The following is a 22,853-nucleotide window of genomic DNA, read 5'->3' as shown; positions in this document are numbered from 1 at the left end:
AGCTGATAAAGGCAGTGGGTTGGTAGTACCTCATTAAGGTGGACAGTGTGGTGGGCATAGCTCATAAGGGCAGACAGTGTGAAGGCCATCTATATATATAAGAGGCATCGTGATTACTCGCTAATCCTGCCCCCTGCACAGTAGCTCCACCCCACCACATTACCACACATAATCCCACCCACCACCACATTACCACACATAATCCCGCCCCCACCCCATTACCACACACAATCCCACTCCCCCACCACATTACCACACATAATCCCGCCCCCACCACATCACCATACATAATCCCACCCGCCCACATCACCACACATAATCCTGCCCCCCCACCACATCAACACACATAATCCCGCCCCCCATCCCATTACCACACTCAATCCCGCCCCCCCACCACATTACCACACACAATCCCGCCCCCATCCCATTACCACACACAATCCCGCCCCCCCACCACATTACCACACATAATCCCGCCCCCCACCACATTACCAGACAATCCCGCCCCAATCCCATTACAACACATAATCCCACCCCCTCATCATATTACCACACACAATCCCGCCCCCCATTCCATTACCACACACAATCCCACCCCCCAACCACATTACCACACACAATCCCGCCCCCATCCCATTACCACACATAATCCCGCCCTCCCACATCACCACACATAATCCAGCCCCCCCACCACGTCACCACACATAATCCCGCCCCCCATCCCATTACCACACAATCCCGCTCCCCCACATTATCACACATAATCCCGCCCCCCACCACATCACCACATAATCCCGCCCTCCCACATCACCACACATAATCCCGCCCCCCCACCACATCACCACACACAATCCTGACCCCCACCACATTACCACACACAATCCCACTCCCCCACATTACCACACACAATCCCGACCCCCACCACATTACCACACACAATCCCGCCCCCCCACCACATTACCACACATAATCCCGCCCCCACCACATTACCACACACAATCCCGCCCCCCACCACACATAATCCCGCCCCCCACCACAATACCACACATAATCCCACCTCCCACCACATTACCACACATAATCCCGCCCCCCACCACCACACATAATCCCGCCCCCCACCACATCACCACACATAATCCCGCCCCCACCACATCACCACACACAATCCCGCCCCATCCCATTACCACACATAATACCACCCCCATCACATTACTACACACAGTCCCGCCCCCCATCCCATTACCACACACAATCCCGCCCCCCACCCCATTACCACACATAATCCTGCCCCCCACCCCATTACCACACATAATCCCACCCCCCCACCACATTACACATAATCCCACCCCCCACATCACACATAATCCCACCCCCCACCACATCACCACACATAATCCCACCCCCCACCACCACACATAATCCCGCCCCCCCACCCCATCACCACACATAATCCCGCCCCCCCACCCCATCACCACACATAATCACACACCCCCACCCCATCACCACACATAATCCAACCCCCCACCCCATCATCACACATAATACCACCCCCCACCCCATCACCACACATAATCCCACCCCCACCACATCACCACACATAATCCCATCCCCCACAACACCACACATGTAAATTGATTTAACCCCTTCAGATGGATTTACTTCGTGGGACCTGACAGTTCATCAGAAGGTATGTATATTGTTGGTTTATTATTTTGCCAAGCGAGGGTCTTTAGGTGGATTGAGAGAGCAATAAAATATTAAAACAACCTGTGTGTTTATTTCATTAAAATAATTTTTAATAATGTGTGTGTGTGGTTTTTAACCCTTTCATACAATTGGATTAATAATGGATAGGTGTCATAATTGACGCCTCCCCATTATTAATCTGGCTTAATGTCACCTTACAATAGCAAGGTGGCATTAACCCTTCATTACCCCATATCCCACCGCTACACGGGAGTGGGAAGAGAGAGGCCAAGTGCCAGAATAGGCGCATCTTCCAGATGTGCCTTTTCTGGGGTGGCTGGGGACAGATGTTTGTATCCAGGGGGGGCCAATAACCATGGACCCTCTCTAGGCTATTAATATCTGCCCTCAGTCACTGGCTTTACCACTCTGGCGGAGAAAATTGCGCGGGAGCCCACGCCAATTTTTTCCGCCATTTAACCCTTTATTTTAGCAGCTACAGCACCCAAATTTTGCACATACACACTACTAACATTAGTAGTGTGGAATATGCAAAAAAAAAGGGGATATGAGATGGTTTACTGTATGTAAACCATGTCTCATATCATGTCGGGTTTGGGAAGGAGAAATGAAAAGCCGGCAATTGAATTACCGGCTTTTCACTAACACCGCTGCGTATTTCTCGCAAGTCACACTGCTGGTCCGTGTGGAATCCGTATTTTTCTCGCCCCCATAGACTTTCATTGGCGATTTTTTTGCGCAATACTGTGACAAACGCAGCATGCTGCGATTTTCTACGGCCGTACAAGACCATATATTACGGATGCGTAATATACGGCTGATAGGAGCAGCCCCATAGAGAATAATTGGGCCGTGTGTAATGCGTTTTTTACGGATGTATTTTCGGCGCTCATACGTCCGTAAAACTCGCTAGTGTGACGCCGGCCTTAGAGGAAAAGTATAATAGAAACATTCTGTATTTATCACCCACTCCTGGTTTTGGCTTACAAATACTGAGGTAAAATACTGACCAAATACTGCTAGTGTGACGGCAGCCTTAGGGCTCTTTCAGGTGTCAGTGTGTCTGGTACTTGTGCTGACTGTTTTCACATGTACCGTTAACACTTGCACACATAGACCCATTCACATGAATGGATCTGTGCACATGTCGGTGTGTTTCCACAAACCACGTGTCCGTGGGCAAAATGCTGAGCATTTATGTTGGGGTTTCCATCTAGATCTTCAAATGACATGATTCAGATGAAATCCCCCAGGTATCCATTAACTTTAATGACGCAACTGAGTTACTCTTTACTCTGTCTGTCCTCTGTTCAACAGTGTCCTTCTTTTCAGAGGTGCACAAAACAGTGACAGACCACAATTTTGCACATGCCTAAAACACAAACACGCTGTATCATAGGCCAGACAGCATCCACAGTGCCTCCATCTTCCTCATTATAGGGAATCATCCGCAGGTGGTTCCACTTGAATCATGTATTTTAGAGATTTACATGGGAACCCCGATGTAAGTGCTCAGTGTAGAGCGCAGAATAAATGTCAGCCGAGCCATACTTCGATCTTTGGGAGGCATAATGAACAAATCAACAGCAGGTCAAGAATTGGTCTTATCTATTTTTTATGCCATTCCTCATGCGGTATAAGTGATTACACGACTTTATTCTTTGGGTAGGTGCGATTATAGCGATACCAGATTTATATTTTTTCTATTTTTGACTGCTGTCACACAATAAAAGATGCTTCTTTTTCAAAAACAAGTTTTTACATATTTTGAGACCTATATTATTTCAATTTTTCTGCGACAGAGTCATGTGAAGGCTTGTTTTTTAAGGATGAGTTGACATTTTATTGGTATAATTTTCGTGCACATGAAATTTTTTGATCGCTTTCTCTTTTGATTTTTGGGAGGCAGAATTACTAAAAACCTTCAGGTATTGATTTTTATGATGTTCCGTGTGTGGTAAAATTGATAAGGCAGTTTTATTCTTTGGGTCAGTATGATCGATTACAGTGATACCTTATTTATATAGCTTTTTTAATGTTTTGGTGCTTTTACACAATAAAACTATTATATATATAAAAAAAATATTATTTTGCATCCCTTTATTTCTGAGAACTATACATTTTTTATTTTTCTACTGATGGAGCTGTATGGTGGCTTTTTTTGTGTGGGATAATATAAAGTTTTTAACGATACCATTTATTTACATTAGTCTTTTTTTATCGCATTTTAATTCTACTTTTTGTTTGACTTTATGATGAAAAAGCATTGTTTTTTGCCGTTTTTTTTCTACGGTGTTCACTAAAGGGGTTGACTAGTAGGACAGTGTTATAGGACGGGTTGTTCCGGACGTGGTGATGTGTACCTTTTTTTTCCTATAGAAATACTAATTTATGGGTACAATATATATACATATATATATATATATATATATATATATATATATATATATATTCGCTGCACTGAACCGAAATGTCGCCATCATGGGCTAAATAAAAAGCAAAAGGTGGCTACTTTGAAGAACCAAGAATATAAGACATAATTTCAGTTGTTTCACGCTTTTTTGTTAAGTTTATAATTCCACATGTGTTAATTCATAGTTTTGATGCCTTCAATTTTTATTGTCATGAAAATACAGAAAAATCTTTAAATGAGAAGGTGTGTCCAAACTTTTGGTCTGTACTGTATATAGTCCCACTATTGGACTTTCACTTTCACACCTCTGATGACAGTTATAAAGCATAACAATCCAGGATCATTGCTATGTTTTAGAACTGTCAGGGCTGCACTGACACAAGCTAGTTAAACCATACACAGTGCATGATCTAACTAGCTTGCTAACCCTGGTGTTAGGCGTCGGGATTTTCCCACTGCACAGGATAGATTGCAAGCCTTATCTGCCTCTGTGGTCTCCCATTCAGCTTTGGCTGCTGTGGAGCATAGACTTCGGTCCCAGTGTCTTGTTCAGGCTCATGGTGTTTGCTTGAAACTGCTGGCTCTCCAGCCAAGTCTATAGTAACTAGCCATAAGCAGCGGCGACCTGATGATCTGGCGTCTATGTCAAGAAATCACCTTACTGAGCATGTCCGTGATGTGGTGTCTTCCTATTGGTGGAGGGACGTCAGCTGCTCTGGTGATGTGGCAGCTCCAGATTGGTCCACGGGCAAGGTCCTGTCCGACAGGACATGTGCCTTGTATATAAAAGGCTCTCTGGGGCGCTCGCCGGTGTGCTAGTATCAATCTCTTTACATGTGTGTATGGGACTTTGCAACAGTGTGGGCTTTATCAGCATGTGCTCAGGGTTGGCGTTAAGACGTTAGAATTCCGGTTCTCTGGAGAGGAGATTATCTGAATGAATTCAGGCCTGGCACCTAGCCATTAGAATTCCAGCACCTCCGGAGAGGAGTTGGTTGAGTGCTTTTGCTGGCTGTATGCCCACTGTTTGCTTCTTTCCCCCTGAGTGGGCTTCGTTCCCCTGTGAGGTTAACAGGGATTGTATCTAGCGTCATTTCTTTTCCGTTACTGTGTGCGAGTGACACAGCTCTATAGCAGAGCATCTATTCTGTTACTGTGTGCGAGTGACAAAGCTTCATGTGCTGTTCACTGAGTGGCGTTTAACTCAGAGTGTGCAAGCAATCGGTCGCTGTGTGTTGCGTCATTGTTCACACTAGCTGCAGTCTTACAGCTCTGCAGGGTGGACCCCGGGTTGCGATTGCACTTCTATATTAAATTTATTTAGTGCAATCCGCTAACCCTAGCACCTGGTGACCTGGATGCCGTCATGACATCACTGGGTCACCATGACAACGATTGGCTCCTCACGATAAATTCGTGAGGGTGCCAATTGGAGGGGGAGGGATACCCCTCTCCCTCTGCCTTCTAAATACTGCGATTGATATGAATAGCAGCATTTAGGGGGTTAAACTGCTGCGAGCTTTGCAGGCACCACTCCTGGCAAGCACAGTTTCTGTGCTTGTAAAATCGCCATGACGTATCCCTATGTCCAAGGTCGAGAAGTACTTCCCAACCTGGACGTATGGATATGTCTAAGGTCATGAAGGATTTAAAGATGCAACTTGTACATAAAAAAAACAAGCCCTTATACAGTTATGTGGCCAGAGTAATAAAAAATTCTGGATCTTGAAAAAAAAGGAAGGAAAGAATAAAAACCCAGAAATGAAAAATCAGTAATGAATCGTTAAAAGGTTAAATAAAAAAAATCCAAATGTTCAAAGTGTAATTGGTAGAGGGAAGACTATTATGTTATGGTGTCAACACCATGTGTTCTTGTCTGACCGACAACCTAACTTCCTTTATCAGACATGTAGATGCATAAAATACATAATAAAGCCAACCACATATGGAGTCCTTTTTATATTCATTTGTCTACTGGAGACATGATAGAAACTCTGCGAAGAGGAGATGACACCCAAACTCAATTTATTACACCTTTATTGAACAGGATCTTTCATTATGAAATAACACTGCTAACTAATGAGGCCCCATGCTTTATTTTAGTCATTTTTTAATGTTAATGATAAATGTTTCATCATTTATTTTTCCAGAGCCTTGTGGATGTATTTCAATCCAGATCACAAAGGAAAAATATGTCTGTTTACCAAACAGATGACTTTGACAGTGGGTTTCTAAGGTAAACAATTTTGAGAAAAGTTTTTTTTGCATTGTAAATATCTTAAAGTACCGTATCTATTAAGTATTGTACAAATAAAATAGAAAATGTAACAAATTACATTCTGCCATGTCATAAAAATCAAGTAATCACCTGTAAGTTTTTTTTATAACTGAATTTTTATTAAATGTTTCCATATAATATTACATACAAAAAGAACAAAAACATATCAATCAAAGCAAGAGAAGTAGTCAAGACAAGATAATTATAGCATGTATAATTTCTTTCCAAGTCTTCAATGCTGACCCCTGTTGGCAACCAGGCTCCTATAGTCCTGACTAGAGATGTGCAAATTTGAATTTGCCAGTTTCATCAAATTTTTCATTAAAGTTTGATTTGCAACAAAGCGATCATTTCAAATCTCTCAAAAAGCTTTAAATTGCCCTGAAACAAGGCGTCTAACACTGTGAGGTCTACTAGGACTGTATACAACCTCTTTCATGTCTGCAAATTGAGATTCTGGTTTGGCTTGTATCCTAAGTCATGTGACAAGGCTCGTTAAAGGGTCAACATTGACTGTTAGGATTGCTACTTCCAATAGGTGGCACCAGAGTTTTAGTCCTCTTTCTCTCTGAAGAGACAATTTGCATATTTCCCAGAGGAGCATTGCGGCTTTAAGTCTCCTCACCTCGACATGCTTATCATGTCACTCTCCGCAAGGAGAAACGATACTTCTTGGATCATGCTCCTTAACACAAACACACACAGCCTTAGTAATGTTGAAGTTACTTCACCATATAAACTTATGGTCAGGGCCCATTTTAGACAAAGTGGGGCCCCAAATGTAGAGCTGGGCGGACACCTCAATGTGCGGGTTTGGCCAAACAGTTACAAAAAGTTCGGGTTCAGGTACCAGAAGAGTACCTGGACCCGAACCTGGTCCCTATTCACTTGAATGGGGGTCCCAAACATCCAGTGTTCGCTGCGCTGTAATTTGCATGACAGCACAGCAAACACCACTTCTGATCGGCGGTGAAATTATCCCCGCCGGTCAGAGAGACGCGGTTTCCACGCTGTCAGAAGACAGCCTGAGCACCCGGTCACTGGTGTCAGCTGATGGAACAACTGCTCCCATCATCCAGCACCTGCTGCCACTAGTAATAGTGAGAGCAGGAGCGGCGGATGGGAGTAAATAATTTGAAAAAAAAAACCGCGTGGGTTCCCCTGTATTTTTGTTAACCAGCCAGGCAAAACTCACAGCTGGGGACTGCAACCCTCAGCTGTCAGCTTCAGCAAGGCCAGTTATCAAGAATAGAGGGGTTCCCATGCCATATTTTTTAATTTTTGACAGCAGACAGCTGGGTGCTGGTATTCTCAGGCTGGTAAGGGGCCATGGATATTGCCCCCCCAGACTAAAAATAGCAGTCCGCTTTACCCAGCTCTTCCCACTTTCCCTGCAGAGTTGGTAAGTGGGGTTTATGTTTGTGAGGTTGATGTCAACTTTGTATTGTCAGGTGACATCAACGGCTTAGTAATGGAGAGGCTTCTATAAGACGCCTTTTCCTTACTAATCCTATAGTTGTATTATAAATAAATAACATCCATGGCTCCTTACCAGCCTGAGAATAACAACCCCCAGCTGTCTGCTTTAGCAAGGTTGGTTGTCAAAAATGGGGGGCCCCATGTAGTTTTTTTTTAATTATCTATTTAAATAATTAAAAAATATGGCGCATCGGATCGGCGGTAAAATCATCACCACTGGTCAGACAGCCGCAGTTCCTACTCTGTCAAATGACAGCGTAAGCCCACATCTGTGATCTCAGGTATAAAGTTTACCTCCTGTCATTGTTGTAGACTGATAGGATTACTGCTCCCATCAGCCGACGTCTGCTAGGATTACTGCTCCCATCAGCCAACGTCTGCTGCCACTAATAACTATGAGAGCAGGAGTGACTGATGGGAGTATTCATCAGCCAGCACCTGTGCTGCAAATAACCAATTGAAATAAACTAGCATGGGTTCCCCCGTATTTTTGATAACTAGCCAGGCAAAACTCACAGCTGGGGACTGCAACCATAAGCTGTCAGAGGTAAAGTCTCATGGTGAACTCGCCTCTGCACCATGAGACTTTTTCTCACTAGCGGGGATCTCACCGAGGTCACTGCAGTCAAGCCCGACTGGGAACACAGCCTGAGTGACAAGCAGTAACCTTGATGACATCACCGCTCGTCACTTATGCTGCACTAACAGCATCTCATTCACCAGTGGTTCTCAGCCTGGATGGTTGCTTCTGGGCACCGTCCAGGTTGAAAACTGTTTATCCCCAGACATAGATTAGGACGTGAGACAGAACAATGGACAGGTGAAAGATATTGTTGTTGTTTTTTTGTTTTATTACAGTAGACAAGAGATTCAGTGTTAGGTGAGTATAACTGTGTTTGTTATTTTTAAATAAAAAAGTAAAAGTGCTTTGTTTTATTTCAAATTAAAGACTTTATTCTGGCTGTGTGTTTATTTACAATACAACTATAGGATTAGTAATGGATAGGTGACTTATAGAAGCCTCCCCATTACTAATCCTTGGGCTTGATGTTACTGGACATTACAAAGGTGACATCAACCCCACAAATATGAACCCCACTTGCCACCATCACAGGGCAAGCTGGAAGAGACGTGCAAAGTGCAAAAATTGGTGCGTCTAATAGATGCACCTTTTCTAGGGCAGCTGCGGGCTGCTATTTTTAGGCTGGTGGGGGGGCAATATCCATGGCCACTTCCCAGACTAAGAATACCAGCCCCTAGCTGTCCCATTTAGCTTGGCTGATTGTGAAAAATGGGGGGACCTGTTATGACCTGGTGGTTACGGAGTGGTACTGAGATGACCTGGTGAGTAAAACCAATCATGGACAAGCTCAGAGGAGGTGGCAGCTCTACAGACAGTAATCACCTATATGACCTAGTGATTACGGAGCAGCACTGAAATGACCTAGTGGGTAAAACAAATAATGTACTAGCTCTGAGCAGGTGGTAACTTTACTGACCGCAATCCCTACTCCTAACACCAACACTAGAAATAGCCATGGAGCGTTCCTATCTCTGCCTAGACGCCTCTTCACAGCCTAAGAACTAGCTACCCCTGAAGATGGAAACGGAAAACTATCTCGCCTCAGAGAAACCCCCAAAGGAAAGATAGCCCCCCACAAATATTGACGGTGAGTGAAGAGGGAAATGACAAACTCAGAAATGAAACTAGATTTTAGCAAAGGAGGCCACTACTATCTAAATAGACAGAGAAAGAAAAGCTACTGTGCGGTCAGTATAAAAACTAAATGTCCACGCAGAGTTTACAAAAATAATCTCCACACCGACTCACGGTGTGGAGGGGCAAATCTGCAACCCCAGAGCTTCCAACTAGCCGGAATATTTCATGATGACAAGCTGGACAAAAGAGACATAACTTAAACTGAACAAAAGGTCATAGGCAGGGAAACACTCAAAAACTAGCAGAACTTATCTTAAGCTGAAATGGACTGGCCAACAGAGAACTTCCAGGAAAGGACTGAATCCACAGGAAGGAACATTGACAGCTGGCATCAACTACAGCCAAAAGCCCAGTTAAATAACAAGGCCAGGGCACCGATTAGTGAAAGCAGCTGCTAAGTTCCACTTGAAACCACCAGAGGGAGCCCAAGAGCAGAACTCCCAAAAATACCATTCATGACCACAGGATGGAGCCCAAGAACGGAATTCACAACAGTACCCCCCCCCCTTGAGGAGGGGTCACTGAACCCTCACCATAGCCCCCAGGCCGATCGGGACGAGCCAAATGAAAAGCACGCACCAAATCGGCAGCATGGACATCGGAGGCAAAAGCCCAAGAGTTATCCTCCTGGCCATAACCCTTCCACTTGACCAGATACTGAAGTTTCCGCCTTGAAAGACGAGAATCCAAAATCTTCTCCACCACATACTCCAGCTCCCCCCCAACCAACACCGGAACAGGAGGGTCAACGGAGGGAACCATGGGCACCACATATCTCCGCAACAAAGATCTATGGAACACAATATAAATGAAAAACAAAGCTGGAAGGGCCAAACGAAAAGATACCGGATTGATAATTTCCGAAATCCTATAAGGACCAATAAAACGAGGTTTGAACTTAGGGGAAGAGACCTTCATAGGAACATGACGAGAAGACAACCAGACCAAATCCCCAACCCGAAGCCGGGGACCAACGCACCGACGGCGGTTAGCAAAACGTTGAGCCTTTTCCTGAGACAATGTCAAATTGTCCACCACATGAGTCCAAATCCGCTGCAACCTGTCCACCACAGAATCCACCCCAGGACAGTCCGAAGGCTCAACCTGCCCTGAAGAAAAGCGAGGATGAAAACCAAGATTACAAAAAAAGGCGAAACCAAGGTAGCAGAACTAGCCCGATTATTAAGGGCAAACTCGGCCAACGGCAAGAAGGTAACCCAATCATCCTGATCAGCCGACACAATGCATCTCAAATAGGTTTCCAAGGTCTGATTGGTTCGCTCCGTCTGTCCATTTGTCTGAGGGTGAAACGCCGAAGAAAAAGACAAATTAATGCCCATTCTACCACAAAAGGACCGCCAAAACCTAGAAACAAACTGGGTACCTCTGTCAGACACAATATTCTCCGGAATACCATGCAAACGAACCACATGCTGGAAAAACAAAGGAACCAAATCAGAGGAGGAAGGCAACTTAGGCAAAGGTACCAAATGGACCATTTTAGAAAACCGGTCACAAACCACCCAAATGACAGACATCTTCTGAGAAACAGGAAGATCAGAAATAAAATCCATGGAAATATGCGTCCAGGGCCTCTCAGGGATAGGCAAAGGCAAAAGCAACCCACTAGCACGAGAACAGCAGGGCTTAGCCCGGGCACAGATCCCACAGGACTGCACAAAGGAACGTACATCCCGTGACAAAGAAGGCCACCAAAAGGACCTGGCAACCAAATCTCTGGTACCAAAGATCCCAGGATGACCAGCCAACACTGAACAATGAATCTCAGAAATCACCTTACTAGTCCATCTATCAGGAACAAACAATTTCCCCACAGGACAGCGGTCGGGTCTATCAGCCTGAAACTCCCGAAGCACCCGCCGTAAATCAGGGGAGATAGCAGAAAGAATCACCCCCTCCTTGAGAATACCAGCCGGCTCACGGACTCCAGGAGAATCAGGCAAAAAACTCCTAGACAGGGCATCAGCCTTCACATTCTTAGATCCCGGAAGATACGAGACCACAAAATCAAAACGGGAGAAAAAAAAAGACCACCGAGCCTGTCTAGGATTCAACCGCTTGGCTGATTCAAGGTAAATCAGATTCTTATGATCGGTCAAGACCACAACACGATGCTTGGCTCCCTCAAGCCAATGTCGTCACTCCTCGAATGCCCACTTCATAGCCAACAACTCCCGATTGCCGACATCATAATTACGCTCAGCAGGCGAAAACTTTCTGGAGAAGAAAGCACACGGTTTCAACACAGAGCCATCAGAACTTCTCTGGGACAGAACAGCTCCTGCCCCAATCTCAAAAGCGTCAACCTCAACCTGAAAAGGGAGAGAGACATCTGGCTGACGCAACACAGGGGCAGAAGTAAAACGACGCTTAAGCTCTTGAAAGGCCTCCACAGCCGCAGAGGACCAATTCACCACATCAGCACCTTTCTTGGTCAAATCGGTCAGAGGTTTAACCACAGTAGAAAAATTAGCAATGAAGCGGCGATAAAAATTAGCAAAGCCCAAAAACTTCTGAAGGCTCTTCACAGATGTGGGCTGCGTCCAATCATAAATAGCCTGGACCTTAACAGGGTCCATTTCAATAGCCGAGGGAGAAAAAATGAACCCCAGAAAAGAAACCTTCTGAACTCCAAAAAGGCACTTAGACCCCTTCACAAACAGTGTATTAGCACGAAGAATCTGAAATACCATCCTGACCTGCTTCACATGAGACTCCCAATCATCGGAAAAAAACAAAATATCGTCCAAATATACAATCATAAATTTATCCAGATACTCCCGAAAAATATGATGCATAAAGGACTGAAACACAGATGGAGCATTAGAGAGCCCGAAAGGCATCACAAGATATTCAAAATGGCCTTCGGGCGTATTAAATGCTGTTTTCCATTCATCACCCTCTTTGATGCGGACCAGATTATACGTCCCTCGAAGGTCAATCTTGGTAAACCAGCTAGCCCCTTTAACCCGAGCAAACAAATCAGAGAGCAAAGGCAAAGGGTACTGGAATTTAACCGTGATCTTATTGAGAAGGCGAAAATCTATACAGGGCCTCAAGGAGCCATCCTTCTTGGCAACAAAAAAGAATCCCGCTCCCAATGGTGACGAAGACGGGCGAATATGCCCCTTCTCCAAGGACTCCTTTACATAAGTCCGCATAGCGGCATGCTCTGGCACAGACAGATTGAAAAGTCGACCCTTAGGGAACTTACAGCCAGGAATCAAATTAATAGCGCAATCACAGTCCCTATGAGGAGGCAGAGGACTGGATTTAGGCTCCTCAAATATATCCTGGAAATCCGACAAAAACTCAGGAACTTCAGAAGAAGGGGACGAGGAAATTGACATCAGAGGAATGTCACTATGTATCCCCTGACAACCCCAACTAGTCACAGACATAGATTTCCAATCCAGCACTGGATTATGTACCTATAACCATGGAAACCCCAGCACAACCACATCATGCAAATTATGCAACACCAAAAAACGAATATTTTCCTGATGTGCTGGAGCCATGTTCATGGCAAACTGTGTCCAGTACTGAGGTTTATTCTTGGCCAATGGCGTAGCATCAATGCCCCTTAAGGGAATAGGACTCTTCAAAGGCTCCAAGGAAAAACCACAGCGATTGGCAAATTCTAGGTCCATTAAGTTCAGTGCAGCGCCAGAATCCACAAATGCCATTACAGAAAAGGACGACAATGAGCAAATCAGGGTAATAGACAAGAGAAATTTAGGCTGTACAGTACTGATGGTAACCGAGCTAGCAACCCTCATAGTTCGCTTCGGGCAATCAGAGATAGCATGAGTAGCGTCACCACAGTAAAAACACAGCCTATTCTGACGTCGGAACTCCTGCCGTTCTGCTCTTGTCAAAACTCTATCACATTGCATAGGCTCAGAACTCTGTCCAGAGGACACTGCCATATGGTGCACAACCTTACGTTCACGTAGGCGCCGATCAATCTGAATGGCCAGAGACATTGATTCGTTCAAACCAGCAGGTGTGGGAAACCCCACCATAACATCTTTAAGAGCTTCAGAAAGACCCTTTCTGAAAATAGCCGCCAGGGCATCCTCATTCCATCTTGTAAGCACAGACCACTTCCTAAATTTCTGACAATATATCTCTGCCGCTTCCTGACCCTGACACAGAGCCAGCTAAATTTTTTCTGCCTGATCCACAGAATTGGGTTCGTCATAAAGCAATCCAAGTGCTTGAAAAAATGAATCTACATTGAGCAATGCAGGATTCCCTGGCTCAAGAGAGAATGCCCAATCCTGCGGGTTACCACGCAGCAGAGAAATAACAATCTTCACCTGCTGAATGGGGTCACCAGAGGAACGGGGTCTCAGAGCAAAAAACAATCTGCAATTATTTTTAAAATTCAAAAACCTAGATCTATCCCCAGAAAACAAATCAGGGATAGGAATTTTAGGCTCAGAAACAGGAGTTTGAACAACATAATCTTGGATACACTGTACCCTTGCAGCGAGATGATCAACACGCGCAGACAGACCCTGAACCTCCATATCAGTACCAAGCTCCTGCACCATCCAAAAATCAAGGGGAAAAAAAAAGACGAAACAAGCAACAAGGAAAAAAAAACTATGACTCAGAACTTTCTCTTCCCTCTTTTGAGATGCATTTAACACTTTGTGGGCCAGCTGTACTGTTATGACCTGGTGGTTACGGAGTGGTACTGAGATGACCTGGTGGGTAAAACCAATCATGGACAAGCTCAGAGGAGGTGGCAGCTCTACAGACAGTAATCACCTATATGACCTAGTGATTACGGAGCAGCACTGAAATGACCTAGTGGGTAAAACAAATAATGTACTAGCTCTGAGGAGGTGGTAACTTTACTGACCGCAATCCCTACTCCTAACACCAACACTAGAAATAGCCGTGGAGCGTTCCTATCTCTGCCTAGACGCCTCTTCACAGCCTAAGAACTAGCTACCCCTGAAGATGGAAACGGAAAACTATCTCGCCTCAGAGAAACCCCCAAAGGAAAGATAGCCCCCCCACAAATATTGACGGTGAGTGAAGAGGGAAATGACAAACTCAGAAATGAAACTAGATTTTAGCAAAGGAGGCAACTACTATCTAAATAGACAGAGAAAGAAATGGCTACTGTGCGGTCAGTATAAAAACTAAATGTCCACGCAGAGTTTACAAAAATAATCTCCACACCGACTCACGGTGTGGAGGGGCAAATCTGCAACCCCAGAGCTTCCAACTAGCCGGAATATTTCATGATGACAAGCTGGACAAAAGAGACATAACTTAAACTGAACAAAAGGTCATAGGCAGGGAAACACCCAAAAACTAGCAGAACTTATCTTAAGCTGAAATGGACTGGCCAACAGAGAACTTCCAGGAAAGGACTGAATCCACAGGAAGGAACATTGACAGCTGGCATCAACTACAGCCAAAAGCCCAGTTAAATAACAAGGCCAGGGCACCGATTAGTGAAAGCAGCTGCTAAGTTCCACTTGAAACCACCAGAGGGAGCCCAAGAGCAGAACTCCCAAAAATACCATTCATGACCACAGGATGGAGCCCAAGAACGGAATTCACAACAGGGACCCCATTCAGTTTTTTTAAATTATTTATTTAAATAATTAAAAAATATGGTGTGGGGACCCCTTTATTCTTGATAATTAGCCTTGCTAACGCTTACAGCTGAGGGTTTTAGCCTGCAGCTGTCAGTTTTGCCTGGTTGGTTATCAAAAATACAGGGGAACCCTGCTTCATTTTTAAAATTATATTTATTTATTTACAGTGCAGGCAGCGGGTGATGAATGCTCTCATCAGTTGACGCCTGCTTTCGCTGTTAACAGTTGAATACAACTCTCAACATTGTTCCCTGCCAGCGCTTATCACAGCGCGAGCAAGGGACAGTGATGTGAGCTGTCTTCACTTCAACACCCGGTGCAGTGGAACAGCGCAAACAGTACCACTGATTCCCAGGTGCTGGTACATGTCACAATGATGTTGTCAGGAACACCGCACTACACTTACTCACTGAGCCAGTGAACGTGTCCTGAGTTGAACAAACTATGCTCAAAGATACCTGTGGAGCGGGGGCAGCAGCGGTGGAGATGCGTGCTCCAGGCAAACAGGACCTGAAGCATGTGACTGTTGGGGGGGTGTCTGTGGGAGGAGACAAGCCCTTGGCATAGAGATGCCCAGAGAGTAGTTAGACAGACGCGGGTCTAAACCAGGAGAAGGCACGGTACCGGAGGGGCAAGACAGGGACGAGGTCAGTCACAAAGCAGAGTCTGGAAACCAGAGATAGCAGCGCGGTACAGGCAGGAGCAATGGACCGGGTCATACACGAGCAAGCATACACAGGTAGACAGTATCCACAGATACACAATGGTCAGGAACTTAGCCGAGGTCAAAAGTATCACTGACAATGGACAGAGCCCAATTGAGGCTATTTAAAGCCCTCCCACAACCAGAGAGAGGCCAAAAGCATTAACCCTTGGAGCACAAAACCAGAATTCACATACAGACCATGACAGATGTCAAAGGGATGTCATCTGTGTATCATCAGTGTACACATGTGCAGGATGTTTTGCGGCCCGTGCTGCTACCAAAAACACTGAAGTCTAAAAGCACCCTTAGTGAACTCGATTATTTACTGAACTTTGGCCGACTTTACCAATTTTTCGGGGAAAAGCTTGGGAATCCGAACACGAATCCAAATGTGCAACTTTCGTGTCGATTTTGAGATTGGTGAACGTTTTCCTAACAAGTTTGCTTATTTCTAGCGATAGCCACACTGCGTTATGGGGAAACCTGTGTAGCAGCAGCTAAGGATATGTGAGACTTATGCATCTTATATAATCTTCTGCAAGATGTACAAAATGTCAACTATTCCGATTGCCTCTTCTGAGAAAAAGAGGACTTAAACTCTATAGCGCCACCTGTTGGAAGTAGCGATCCTACAAGTCACAATCAACCCTTTAATGAGTTGTGCAATATGACTTAAAAGCCAAATCAGTATCTCAATTTGCAGACAAGGTGTTTCAGGCTGTTGGCCCTCGTCAGTGGGAAGCATGAGAACTGATTTGGCTAGGTGAGAGGCTCTGGACTGGGGTCTAAGGGCTAAAGTTTCTCCTTATGGAGAGTGACATACCAGCTGGCTTGTCAAGGTAAGGAGGCTTATTCGCCGTGCAATGCTCCTCTGGGAAATTAAATATTCAAATTGCCTCTTCTGAGAAAAAGAGGACTTAAACTCTATAGCGCCATCTGTTGGAAGTAGCGATCCTACAAGTCACAATCAACCCTTTAATGAGTCGTGCAATATGACTGAGTGCAAACTGACATTTGTTGGCAATTTGCGCAAATTGAATAGCAAATTGGTAGAATTGGCTAAGAGTTGGGAATTTCCTAAAATTCTACACAAATTTGATTCACATAGTCCTGACACTAACTTTCAATTTTCTTTCAAGTTAACTATTTGGGGTCTGAACTTTCCTCAGGCATCAGTCACTATCTTTAGTTCTCTCTAGCTTGCTCCTCGTTGAACTCATGTCTACTCATAACTTCAGGTTTCAGTGCTACAACATTTAGCATAGTTTCACTGCAAGTCCTGAAGGACAAAGGCCCTGCTGAATGACACTTCCTTTCTCTGCAGCATGACATCTAGTATCCTGATTCCTGGACCTGTTAGCTCAAACAGGAGTCGGCCATTGCAGAATATTAAACTTCTTTGCCTTAAATAACTCCTGGATTGCTGTCGCAGTATGTTTTGGATCATTGTCAATCTGTAATGTGAAGCACTGTCCAATCAGCTATGCTGCATTTGGTTGAATCTGAGCAGAAAGGATAGCCCTGTACATTTCAGAATTCATCCGGCTGCTTCAGTCTTCAGTCACATCATCAATAATACACTAGTCACCCAGTGTCGTGCTATTGGAATCCATGCTATCACACTGCCTCTACCATGTTTTACAGTGGATGTGGTATACTTTTTATCAGGAGCTGTTCCAAGCCTTCTCCATACTTTCTTGTTCCCATCATTCTGGTACAGGTTGATTATAGTTTAATCTGTCCAAATAATGCTTTTCAAGAATTGGGCTTGCTTCTTTAATGTTTTTTGGCAAAGTCTAATCTTACCTTTCTATTTTTATGGCTGATTTGTGGTTTGCATCTTGTGGTGAACCCTTTGTATTTCTACTCCAAAAGTCTTCTCCATATGGGAGATTTAGATTTTGAAACACCAACTTCCTATAGAGTGTTCTTCTTTTGGGTGGATATTGTGAAGGGGTTTTTATTCACCATGCTAAGGATTCTGCAATCATCCATCACTGTTGTCTTCCGTGGACATCCAGGCTTTTTTGAGTTCCCAAGCTCACCAGTGAGCTCTTTTTTTACAGAACGTACCAAACTTTTGATTTGGCCACTGCTAACATTTCTGCTATCTCTCTGATGGATTTCTTCTTTTTCTCCAGCCTAAAGATGGCCTGTTTCTCTTCCATTGAGGGCTCTTTGACCACATGTTGCATGTTGTGAGTTCATAGCAACAGTTTCCAAATGCAAATGCCACACCTGGAATCAGCTCCCGACCTTTTAACTGCTTGATTGATGATGGATTAACAAGGGAATAGTCTATGCAGCCCAATAAAAAGGTTTTGAGATAATTGTCCAATTACTTTTGGTCACTTGAAAAAGATGCAGCTACATATTAAAGAGATGTAATTCCTAAACCTTTACTCCAATTAGGATGTGAATACCCTCAAATTAAATATGAGAGTCTGCACTTTAAGCCCATATTCAAATTTGTTTTGTTAAACAGCTAAAATGCCAAAACATGTGTCACTGTCCACTGTTCTGGACATAAATGTATAAATATATATGTGTTTGTGAATATTTTTTTTTTTTTTACTTTAAGTTCCAGTAAATCCTCATGCTGTGGACTTTTGAAGAATAAACTGAAAAATGAAGTAATTAGGTCAGAAAAACGAAGATCAGCTCTGGCAGGCAGCCTTAAAAATGCGTACTATGCTATAGAACATCAGAAGATGTGCTTAGAGCAGCAAGAGCAAGATGCTACTAGTAGTAAATCAACACTTGAGAGTTTGCTGATGAGACAAGAGGTAGGTTTCTGAACAAAAAAGCAAAACAAAGCAATACAGGCAATCCACAATGTAATACGGGACTGTGAAGATAAGTATGAATGAACTGTTCTGTCTGCTTCTCTTAGTTTTATTGTGAATGTTAAATACAATAGAGAATATTTTTGAACTGAAAAACAAGCTCAATTTAAACAGCCATTTACCCAGTGACTCCGGTCGCATCACAAGTGCGCCTACGTGGACAGGACTTCTTGCTGAATCCAGGCTACCCTAACAATATTGGAATTTATAGAGACAGGATTAACGTTTCTCCCTGCACCATATCTCTTATATTTGTTCTGATGAAGGTCCGGATGTGGACCGAAAACGTTCGACTTACCTTTATGGATGCACATCAATAAACCTTTTGCATATGATAATTATTCATCTAGAGTGCCAAGTTTTTTTGGATTTATACAGTGTATGCAGTCAATACACATGCTGACCTGGAGAATCATACTGCCAGGTCAGTTTTACATATAGTGAACATGGTAAATAGAAAACCCAAAAATCAATTGTTAAATTGCACTTTTTTTTGCAATTTCAATGCACATAGAATTTGTTTTCCTGTTTTCCAGTACACTATGGGATAGAATGAATGCTGTCATTCAAAAGTACCACTAATACTTTCCCCCATCCTTACCCTTTTTTTATATCATGTCTGCTATCCTGGTGCCCATCCTGGCCTCTTGTGTTAATGATGTCCCCTTTCTGGCCCCATCCTATAATAATGTCCTTCATCCTGTAATAATGTCCCCCATCCTGTAATAATGTCACCCATCTTGGCCGTTTTCTTTAATAATATTCCCGTCCTGGAACTCCTCTCCAAACATTTAAAATGAAAATAAGCAACTATTCTTATTTATCCCTGCATCTAAGACAAGTGTCCTCTTCATCCTCCATCTCTGGTGCAGGGAGCGGGGGCGGCGCATGGCAGCGACACAGAAGTTAGCTGCTGACCTCTGATAGGTCAGTGGCTTCTATAGTCATTGCGGTGTAGGGAGCTGATGGCTCTTCGTACTTCAATACATTTCAACTGAATGTGGGTCCAAGCAGTTTCTATCCATATATATTTGCACATTGTAATAAGATCGCCCGTAAGTAGAGATGAGCGGATCAATTCCTGACTCTGGTCTAGTGGCCACTGGATAGAAGACTCTCAAATCCTTTGCTTTCCAAGATACCCGGTGTGGATCTTGATTAGCCGGGCTGACATAACTTCATCACTGTGGCATGATGCATACATAACATCATGCCAACCTGTCAAATAAAGCCTTACCTTGAATCCCAGAAGGTAGGAGATTTATCGGCCTTCTGTCCTGTAGCTGGAGACCAGGGAATCTATCTGCCAATCTCTACCTCTAAAGGTACCGTCACACTCAGCGACGCTGCAGCGATATAGACAACGATCCGATCGCTGCAGCGTCGCTGTTTAGGTCGCTGTAGAGATGTCAAACACAGCAGCTCCGGAACGATGCAGGAGCGATCCTGTGACGTAACGGTGACTCGCTTATCGTTCTCACAGGTCATTAGCTCCATGTTTAACATTGCTGACATCGTTGCTTTTGCTGTCAAACACGACGATACACGCCGATCTGACGACCAAATAAAGTTCTGGACTTCTAGCTCCGACCAGCGATATCACAGCGGGATCCAGATCGCTGCTGCGTGTCAAACACAACGAGATCGCTATCCAGGACGCTGCAATGTCACGGATCGTCATCGTTCTCGCTGCAAAGTCGCTTAGTGTGAAGGTACCTTAAGTTTTTTTTTCAAACTGCATAATTAGTTTGATAATATGTCTTGGTACGGCAGTCCATGTTAACGTTTAAGTTAATTCTGTATTTCAACCTGTATAAACATGTTGATCAATATTACCTGATTGGCATAATTGGTTACTCAAACACCTGACTACAAAATCCCTGACTTTGTGCAAGTGTACATAGAAAAATTGATGCTGTTTTGATGGTAAAGGGTGGTCATGTAAGCACGTTGTTTGGATGCAACAGCGCAGACAATGAGGAGAAAGTGCTACCTAACCAACGCTATTTATTTAACTAACACAGCAGGGAAGGGAAATCTTTTTCTAAGCATATGTGTTTGTATATATGCACTAGTAAGCCCTATATGATGGGTTACAGTAACAGGGTTAATATAGTATGACACAGCAATGCGATTAAATACAATATAAATGCAATATTCTATTACATACACTGTTCTTGTTATCTAGCAGTTAAACATCTGTTAATGCATTTATATCTCAACTTAATGGGCGTTGCTCTCAGCACTAGGCCTGTCCCTAGTAGTAGTCTCTGTAAACACCTCTGATTGTTATACTGGCCCTAGCGGGGTCTCCGGTATTTCCCGCTAGGCCGCAGGTCCAAGATATGTGAGTCACTGGGTATATAGTGTTCTTGTCACACTGGCCATCTCTGTTCCCTGAAGCATTGCCAGAGCCCACACCCTGTACCGTACGTCTTTGATGGATGTAATGGCCCACAGGAACGGTCCTCTGTAAAAGCCGGATCGTCTCCCGAGCTTGGTTTCGAATCTGGTCACGGGTTTCTACTTGCGCTGCTCACAGTCTGTTACTGGCACTGCTTATGGACTTCTACTGGTGCTAGTTATATGTTTCTACTGGTGCTAGTTACATATTTCTACTGGCAATGCTCACGGACTTCTACTGGCGCTGGTTACGGACTTCTACTGGCACTGGTCATGGACTTCTACTGGTGCTGCTCATGGACTTCCTCACAGCTCGGGCCTTCTCCAGGATCTAACTGCTCCCAGACCCTTCTGTAGCGATGGTGGCTGTAAGCCTACCACAGCCACATGACATGTCCTGGTACAGGTTCTGGCAACAACTCCCTTATCTCGGTCTGGCCAGGTCTTTTATAAATAGTAACAGCAACACAGATGTCCCCTGGATCCAGTGATCTGTTACTGCACCTATTGGCATAATCAAACCAATAGGAACACTGTAACTTGTAACTGAAGAAGGTCTGATGTAAGACCAACACGTTTTTTTGACTACTACAGTGAATCATATTAAATTACCAGATTGATCACTTCAAAGCTGAGTGCCGGGTTTCTTCTTATTTTTGATAACTGTGTTGGAGCCTACCCTGGCACCTCATATAGTGGTGTGCACAGTTCTCTTTCTCTGGTACAGGTTCTGGCACTAACTACCTTATCTCGGCCTGGCCAGGTCTTTTATAATTAGTAACTGCAACACAGATGTCAAATGAGCTGGCGTCATCTTTAATTTCCTCCTTTGGTAACGTAGGATCCCTTTAATATGTTACTACTACTGTAATTCTTTCTTTACTTTCACTTTCTCCCTTTACCAGCAGATGGCGGTGTTCACCTGCAATTACTCAGCAATCACCTGCAATCAACTTCAACTGTATTCTTCTCTCTTGTTCACATCTTAACAGTCACACCAAATATTGATTTGATTTAGATTTCTCTTTTGAACATTGATTACTTTGCAGCAGTTTTTCTCACACCTGCCTAAAACTTTTGCACAGTACTTTATTCACATATTTTTTTTTTACTACCTTAGCACAATAAAGCCACAATATATCTACGTTTACAACTTTTTTTTGTTTTTTTTACTGTCACTGTGTTCAAGGACCCATCACAGTTTTATTTTTCTGTTGTTGGAAATATATTTTGGCTTATATTTTATGAGATAACTGCTAATTAGAATTGGTACAATTTTGGGGTACATCCAACCTGCTGTTTACTTTTAATATAGGTTTTCCTGAGGAGTTAATTAGCTCAAAATGTTAAAGGTATGGTCCACTGCTTGGACAACCCCATCTCAAACAGCATGTTTGTGTCACGAATGTGTCACATCTTCCTGGGAGATCTGGGGTTAGAAGATCATTATGTATTGAGAATTGTAGATCGTCCATTTAGCCCGTGTGTTTGTGTCCCATATTAAAAGGATTTGGTTTACTTTAGTGGTGAAGAGATTAACGACCCTTTCAATGCTGAATAGGTTAAGGGGTCAGAAACTTAAGGTACCTTCACACTAAACAACTTTACAACGAGAACGACAACGATCCGTGACGTTGCAGCGTCCTGGATAGCGAT

The 22,853-nt window shown here is 43.9% G+C and overlaps 1 protein-coding gene across 1 annotated transcript in view; it reads left to right on the top strand.

Moving 5' to 3' along the window:
* LOC143768793 (uncharacterized) overlaps positions 1-22,853 on the top strand; it is a 204,137-nt gene that overhangs the window by 5,773 nt on the left and 175,511 nt on the right. Inside the window, exons 2-3 of the mRNA XM_077257453.1 lie at positions 6,271-6,356; positions 18,530-18,734. Coding sequence (XP_077113568.1) covers positions 6,271-6,356; positions 18,530-18,734 — 291 coding nt within the window. The remainder of the gene's footprint in view (positions 1-6,270; positions 6,357-18,529; positions 18,735-22,853) is intronic.

This window comes from Ranitomeya variabilis, chromosome 1 (genome assembly GCF_051348905.1).
Source record: "Ranitomeya variabilis isolate aRanVar5 chromosome 1, aRanVar5.hap1, whole genome shotgun sequence".
Taxonomy (NCBI): Eukaryota; Metazoa; Chordata; class Amphibia; order Anura; family Dendrobatidae; genus Ranitomeya; species Ranitomeya variabilis.
This window is presented reverse-complemented; position numbering and strand designations above follow the sequence as displayed.